This window comes from Pterocles gutturalis, unplaced genomic scaffold (assembly GCF_000699245.1).
Source record: "Pterocles gutturalis isolate BGI_N339 unplaced genomic scaffold, ASM69924v1 scaffold36608, whole genome shotgun sequence".
NCBI lineage: Eukaryota > Metazoa > Chordata > Aves > Pterocliformes > Pteroclidae > Pterocles > Pterocles gutturalis.
This window is the reverse complement of record NW_010126948.1, coordinates 1-8,091: the sequence shown is the minus strand read 5'-3', so window position 1 is coordinate 8,091 and position 8,091 is coordinate 1. Positions and strand designations below refer to the sequence as shown.

The window sequence follows — 8,091 nt, the reverse complement described above, 5'->3', positions numbered from 1 at the left end:
AACAGATCTGAAACTTAAAAAGAAATTGTCAGACTCTGCCTACACAAGAGACTGTTTTAAAAGAGAATTAAAAGCTAGCTCAGCCTTCAAAAATATTCCAAACCATTCAGAAAGATCTATATATACAAGCTGCCAAAATGGCTTTCATAAAAGCCCAGAGTTCTTTGAGTTTAAAGACAAGTTAGGTAATACATAAGGTGACGCATTTTGCAACATGAGAAAGGGCACCTATTATAGGAAGTGCCCCTGAAATAAGGAGCTCTCAAACTGCGCTACATGAAGACATGGACTCACAAATTACTGTGAACTCACGCAATGAGAACGGTCTGTGCGCAGTGTCTCATTCCACACTGAAAAATGAGGTCACTTACTCTAAAAAAGCAGTAAGGGCTGGTAACAGTTCCGGTGCACAGAAAGGGCCAGAAGCACACATGCAATTAATGCTTATCTACATGCTTGGAAAAGCTTTAGAAGAAAACAAGGCTATCTCAAATATTACTTGCTTTAGAAATACCAAAACTCTGCCGAGGCAAGGAAGAGAATCCAGATCTGAGGCTCACGCAGAATTTGGGCTCTGCAGGCTCTCCAGACTCTAACAAGGCTTCTGTAACTACACAGCTCAGTCGGTGGATCCCTGCCTGTCTCCGAGGAAGAAGCCTGATCCTATGTGTACAGATATCTGACTTACGCATCCCCTTGGCACTGTATTAAAGATTTTTACATTCGAGCTGTAAGGAATGCACTGCTGTCCACAGATAGATACAGCACCACACAGAGGCTTAGACACCAGACCTAGCAAATAAATGTTACCGTCCAAGCTAGGAAAAATAAACAAGTTATTAGTTGCAAACCTGCAGTAAACTTGAACTTATATACATTTAATAGGTATGATAATGGACCAGGAAGTTTTTTGTTTCGGTGTGGGGTTTTTTTTAATATACATTGAAACTGAATAAACCATGTTTATGTAGAGATGCCGCTAACGCACGTTTGGAGAATAGAGAGATTTAGTACAAGCATTTAAAGTCATATTCCACTGAAACTGTTAACTGTAAACTTGCAGAAAACCATTATTCAAAACACTTCAAGAAAAAAGAAACTTAAGAAAGCTGAAAAATCAACTTTGAATTACCCAAAAACATCATCGAAGATCTCAAAACATGTACTTAATGTCCCAACACAAGAATCAAATTTAATTAAGGCACATGGACACAAAATGACCTACGGAATCTAAGATCTAACTACCCCTGTTATATTATTTTCTGGAATCCAGACCAAATACCGTCTCCCACATACCTCCATCTCCTGCTGTGCCACTGCACACGCTGCCCCCAGGCCCACTGCTAAAGGAGTGGGCACAGTCCCCGACCGCAGTCCTCTCTCCTGGCCTCCCCCACTTTGCAGCGGTTCTAGCCTGACACGCGGTCGACGGCGAACATAGATAGCACCAACCCCTTGAAAATAAGGAAAGCTATTTTAGTGTACAGACACCACTTTGAAATTATGAAAACGGACTCCAAGGTTTGGAAATATTCCTTATTTCCACAGCAAACACATATTTGGACGCCTCACTGGAGAAAAATGTAGCGAACACAATGTTTTCTAGGATATGGTCTTTGTTCGCACTGTTCGCGTTCTTCAGTCAGGCTCCCAGAGCTTCAGCCAATGAGAGAAGCTCAGTTTCTCCCAGTGTACTTCAGCCACCTAAAGACTAGAGGTACTTCCCTTACTTCTCCCAGTTCCTGTGCACAGCTGAAGCTCATCCCTTTGCACTGAAGTTTTTATGTGCAGATATTTCATTCACTGACGTCCCCTTACCAACTTCCAACCAAAAGATCTAGAAGAACTCCCTTCCCTGGATTACCAGGCCAGCACCAGATCCAGAAGCCCTCTTCTTCTCATTAGGGAGAACTCATCAGTGGCACCAATTTCCAACAGGCAGATTACATGAGGCAGTTTTGTCAGCCAGCCAATTTCACCGTCTAGTCTCCTCACCCAGAAACTTGGATTTCCAGGTCTTCATGTGCTTTGGCATAACTAACGGGTGACTGTCACCACAAGAAGAATGGATGCTACTTCTGGTCATAATAAGTTGGGAAAATTTATGTCTGTCACCTGCCCAAACTTATTGGTTGAAAACTTAGTCCTCATCCAGAGATATGTCTTCAGCTTTCAGGAGAGCTCGTACACAAAAAGAAAACATATTGAAAAAATAATTATTTTGCCTTTTGTTTCTGAATAGCACACAGAATACAGCAAACTTGATTTCTGTCTTTCTACATCCAGTGTTACAAACTAAATGAACCGTGACAGTGATAACAGCTGAACTTCTACTGTTTGGGAGTCGCTAGAAAACCCACAGCCAGATTTTAAGGCCCATTCTGCAAATAGCACTGGGAGCAGAAGCCACTGGAAGTAGAATACAAATCACTAAGAATTTAAACTTTCCAGTTACCTTTTGATCTCCTTCTTGCAAGTTACACTTGGCTCTAAGTTTTGCCCTATAACCCAGTGATTTCATTTCAAACATTTCAGCTTCAATGCTGCTTCACACCAAGCAGATGACTCCTGAAAAGTCACTCCCCCTAATTCTGCCACCATTATAAGATACTGCTTCTTCCTTCAGCAAAGGCACCTCACAACCCATAAGCACTGAAGACCCACTTACGGCAGCTCTAAATCTGGCAGCAGTACCTGAACTTCTCCAAAGTCACCCCAATACCAATCTCAGAATAGTTTTCTACAGTTTAAGTACTATGACAGACAGGTTTGACTTCATACCTTGCGTAGTTACCTTGAGGTAGGCACGGAAACAATAATTCTCTAGAAAAGCACTTCAGTAAGTACCTTTGGGCCCATAAATTTTATGGCCACTGATGCTCATTAGATCAATTTTCATGTTGTTGACGTCCACAGGAATTTTACCAATTGCTTGTGCAGCATCTGTGTGGAAGAAAACCTTACGTGTGCGGCAGATCTCACCTGTAATAAAAACACAAAACCAAAAAACCCACATCATCTCATCTAATCGCTATGATTCCAATGATTCCAACAACGAATCTAAAGCATCAGCTTATATCAGAGACAGGTTCTAAGGTGACAGAGGAAGGAATGTGTGCTGTCATGTTTCTTTTACTGTAAAGTGTCTAAAACTGTGTAGGAGCTATTCTAGCTATTCAGCTATGCCTAACTGGGCAGAGATTTAGGCAGGTCAGCAGGCAAAACTACGGTGAATTTTTTCAGCTGAGAAGTTAAAAAGTCTTCTGCTGTTAAGAACTGAGATTGTTTCCAAACCCACATCTATCAAGTTCAGGTACAAGTAGCTCCATGGGACATCCAAGTTTCCCCACAGGTATGACTCTACAGCTGGATTATTTTTCTTCTCAACACCAGTCTAGAACAAGCCAGCCTTACTATCAAGTTTATACTTGCCAAGTATTTTTATGCCATCTCCTCAAGTTTCCAAGTTTTGCAATGCTCAGCTTCAAAAATGTTCTCAAAATTGTCACTAGTCCTCACACACCAATTACTCCCACCTGAAGTCACTCAAGCCTGTAATCAATGTTTTTGCATCCAGAGCTAAAAGACACTAAGGAACAAAATAACCTGATGTTCATGGGCACCAAACTTAAATATTGTTTATTTTTGTCACCAAAAAATTCACAACTCATCTTCCTCAGAATCTGTACTTAGCACAGCTGCATCCTAGAGTTCTCCTTTCCACAAGTTCAGCGTTATCTTTCACTGGAGAAGCTGTGCTCCCGTAATCCAGCAAGAACAGCGTTGCTACTGCTGTGGCCTCATGCCAGCAGTGCCTTCGGTTAACTCTGCAAGGTCCCCGTCCTGGCCTGTTAAACCCGTTATCAAGGTGTGATGAGAACCTACTGTGGGAACCAGAGCTTGGTAGCAGGTATCTCTGGCATTGAAGCATGGGACAACAATAACGGCCTTGACAATTTAAGCACAGGAGGAAAACAGAGTCCTCCTACAGGCCTACAAGCAACTCGCTGATGGCCAATTACTTGGCAATGAAGAAATATAACCTTGAAGCGCGCTGGGGAAAATGCTGCTTTGAGCATAATGAAGAAAAAAAAAAAACCCAACACAGCAGCTAAGCAAGAGAAAAATCAGCTGCACAACAGGGTAAGATGCCTGCCACAGCCTGGGAAAACAATGCCCTCCAGAACCATGCAGTATAAACTCGAGGGCAGAGGCCAAAGACTATAAACTGTCTGAAAACTCAAACACCTTATGAAAGGACAACTTGAATGTGAAGGGGCATGTTTTGTCACTGTCATAGGAAACCTTATCATGGAATCACAGTGGGATCCTGGGAGCTGCACACGTGGGCCACCCGCGCACCCTGCCTGCTCCAACACCCCTGCTTCTCCAGCTGCCCCTTCACCAGCTTTGCCAGACTGCTTTGAGGCCCCTGTCCCTCCATCTGCCTCCTCAGAGCCTGGCTCTCTCCCTCCCTGCCTCCTCTTACAGAAACTTGGCTCCTCAGCGGCCTTTTGACCTCCAAAACAATTGTTCATGACTGTATATGGCAATACTGGGGGGAAGGGGCATCTAAGTATGGTCTTCACCATCCCCTCCCACCCCACGTTCTGCACGTTTCTCCTCTTAAACACAACCACTCAGTAAACCATTATAGTACGTAAACTCCATTTGGCCAGTCATTCTGGGCAACTTTTTCATCCATTGTACAATTCAGAATGAAACTAGAAACACTGCAGCTGGTCTGTACTACAAGGCTATAATTGCTGCAATACTCACTGTGAAAGTACTGAACTTCATCCTCATTTCCCTTTTAAAATAAGTTTTTATTTGGGCCAGCATTATTCTTTATTCCTTAACTATACTACACCTAATCTTTTACACCAGTAGCACTTGGCTATGAAAATATTAAGTCAAATGAAGCAGGAGTGACATTAGCTGGCCTCTGGAAGCCATGGTGTACTCACCAATGTCGTGGATTGGCTGCTTGACTCCTATTTCATTATTCACAGTCATTACAGAAACCAAACTTGTATCTGGCTGGAACGCAGCCTCTAACTCCTGGTGAAATATTCAAACGGACAGAAGTTGTAATGAAAAGCAGAAGTAAAAGACTCCTGAACACACCTTCAGTTTGCTTGCAAATCTTAACCACCAGCCCCCTAACTAGTGTATTACCAACAAACCCCTGGGTTCTGCCAAGCAGTCATGATGAGAGCACTAATCCACGTGAACACAAAATTCCTGTAGGAAGAGGAGCGGAATCAATTGCACTTCTGCATATCTTAGCCCTGGTATAGAACTGGCCACCTGACTTGATTAAATCAAGTCACTGCAGGCTTTTGCTATGCCTCATACATTCCTCTGAACTATTGTCTTTAATGAATTAACCACCCACGAAACAGCTTAAGCCATATCTAGAAAAAGGGAGGGTGGCTATAAAGGAACTGCACTGTACACCAGAAAGCATCATGCAAAGGAGCCTGACAGCAAAGTTCTCGGAGAACACAACTAACACTTCTGCACCTGCAGACCTGTCCATCTACCCCACCACATACACAACATCTCTCCAAGCCAGATGATGGGACTATAAATAAAACTGATGCTGTCCTGTATTACAGGACAGCAATGATAAAATAAGCATACACAACTTCTAAATTCCAGGAGTGCGGCCAGTACACCCAGAAGGGTCAGCTCACGGACAGCAATCGGAAGGGAGTATTATAATCGCTGTGCCTGATGCCTTGAGTAGCTCAGTTCATGAAATGTCACCGCTAACTCCAGCTCCATCCTAGTCATGTTCTGGGCTCTCTACAGGGTACGCAACAGCTCCACCTGCACAGCTATGAATGACAGCAGGGGAAGGGTGGGATCAGAGGTGGATGTCTTGGTTGAGAAAAAGTCTAGAGCACCAGATAGAACAGAAAATCCTTCTCCAACTGTGATAGTTTTGACTTGGACTCTCATTCTACCTTGTGACACTTATCATCCTTTTCTCTTTATCATGAAGAAGACACAAGGTCCTCTTAAGCATCAATTTGAAGCAAAAATCTCTTCTATATTCACTTTCTTTCTGTCAGTAAACAACCTACCTTCAAATCTATGAGCCCATTTTCTTTAACAGGCAGATACGTGACCCGAAAACCTTCTGACTCCAAGGAACGGCAAGAATCCAACACGCACTTGTGCTCTGTTTGCGTAGTAATGATATGCTTTTTTCTGGATTTATAGAACCTTGCAACACCCTGTCAGGCACAATCCATGAACAATAAATTTGCGATTAGACCACTGAAGAAAGCAAGCTTTACAAAAAATTATCAGAAACAAGAAATTACTATTTAGATATAATTCATTTGGATCTTCTCTGTTTGCCCTAAAGTCATGAATCTAAAAGGTACTGACATGTAATTCACACTACATATTGCCATCAGCACTCATTTTTCAAAGCATCTCACTTTTCAATAAGCCTGTGGGAATGTTAACTTATGTAAGTCCTAGACACTATTAACACAAATACTTTTTAAAAAACACTTGCAATGGAGTCTTATACAATGAGAAATCTGCATAACCACATACTAAAGGTTAAAACATTACCTAGTCTTAGTAAGAAAAAATCTCATAATCAGCATCTCCACTATATTTAATGATAAAGATTTTAATTACAAAAGCTGAAAGATTGTACTTGGTGGATGTAAGATAACTATTGAGTATTATGTTCCCAAAATCTCATCCTGGGCATCACAACACCCCAGTATTTCTTCCATGTATGTAGCAGAATACCACAAGGAGTAAATCCAGAAATGCAGTAATGCAAATATTTGCTAACTACATCAACATATTAACATTTAAACTGTTGAAAGATGTGTACAGTTCCTAAGAGCATAATTTTAACATAATAAATAACTATCAGTATAACTCTTTTACCTTAATTGCCATATTATTTGATTCTGTTGCACCGCTGGTAAATATAATTTCCTTTGAATCAGCTCCTATTAAATCTGCAACTTGCTGTTTAAAAAGAAATACAAATTTTATTTGTTACGATAAAATACAATTAATTCACCATAGCAAAACACATGCAAAATGTTTTCAACAATACCCTCTTGAGCCTCAAAAGGATTACAGCTAGTCTCTAACAAGGTTATGCTACAGGTACAATAGCCTAAATATCTGCATTAATAGAAAATACATAAGGAATCCATAGTCATTAACAATAGTGGTATTAAGCATTAGCCTGTCATAATACAATGTACAAGTTAAGCAGACAAAATCCCAGTACATACTACTTCCAAAACAAACAACAAAGACCCATACCTAAGATTAGGAAGGAGAAGGATAAAATATGAAGTTAGCCCAGTTACTGCAGCAGCACACTTGTGACCTCAGGAACTCAAAAATCCTGAGGCACCATTGTCCAAAGTATTGGTTTCTGCCATTTCAGTTGCTCTATTCTCACTGTTTTTTCTTGCAATAAATCTGATGAAGTACAGCAAAGAGGAAGCTGCTAAATCCCACCCACGGAGAACTAACTACAGCAGTTTCATCATTACTTTTGATTTTTTTTGACACTGAATTTCCTCGCCAGCAGGAAAACCACTACAACCGCGGAGAGTCAAAGACTCACCTGTCTCGCCCTCTCCACAGCAGCCTCGCTCTCCCAGCCATAGGCGTGTGTCCTGGAGTGGGGGTTACCATAGTAGGCCATCAGGTACGGGAGCATGCTGTCCAGGACTCTGGGATCCTGCGGGACACAAACCACCCGGCCTCAGAAATGGAGAAGGAAAAGCACCTCTGTCCCCTCCACATACACACATCCTCCCTCTGCCCCAGGAGTAGCAGCACTTCTGCTGCAGTGTCCCGGCTTAGCTCGGGGCAGATCTTGAAAACTCGGGTCACTGCAGTCACATACAGCACAGCCCCCAGCAAACGCCAGCATCGGCAGCTACGTTCTGTTCCCGCGCGCGTAGCCACCACCTGCATCGAGACAACCACCGAACCACGGGGTTTGCTGCGCTGCAGAAACAAAAGGTCTTACACAAGTCAGGAGAAACTACACGGGTCAGTGTGTCGGTTAAATAAACGCCTCGCTGT

The 8,091-nt window shown here is 42.3% G+C and overlaps 1 protein-coding gene across 1 annotated transcript in view; it reads right to left on the bottom strand.

Moving 5' to 3' along the window:
* NFS1 (NFS1 cysteine desulfurase) overlaps window positions 1-8,013 on the bottom strand; it is a gene marked incomplete at both ends in the record, with an annotated part of 10,283 nt that extends 2,270 nt beyond the window's left edge. Inside the window, 7 exons of the mRNA XM_010079141.1 lie at window positions 1,297-1,454; window positions 2,848-2,982; window positions 4,968-5,061; window positions 6,093-6,245; window positions 6,925-7,008; window positions 7,625-7,741; window positions 7,813-8,013. Coding sequence (XP_010077443.1) covers window positions 1,297-1,454; window positions 2,848-2,982; window positions 4,968-5,061; window positions 6,093-6,245; window positions 6,925-7,008; window positions 7,625-7,741; window positions 7,813-8,013 — 942 coding nt within the window. The remainder of the gene's footprint in view (window positions 1-1,296; window positions 1,455-2,847; window positions 2,983-4,967; window positions 5,062-6,092; window positions 6,246-6,924; window positions 7,009-7,624; window positions 7,742-7,812) is intronic.
* Window positions 8,014-8,091: the final 78 nt, after the last annotated feature.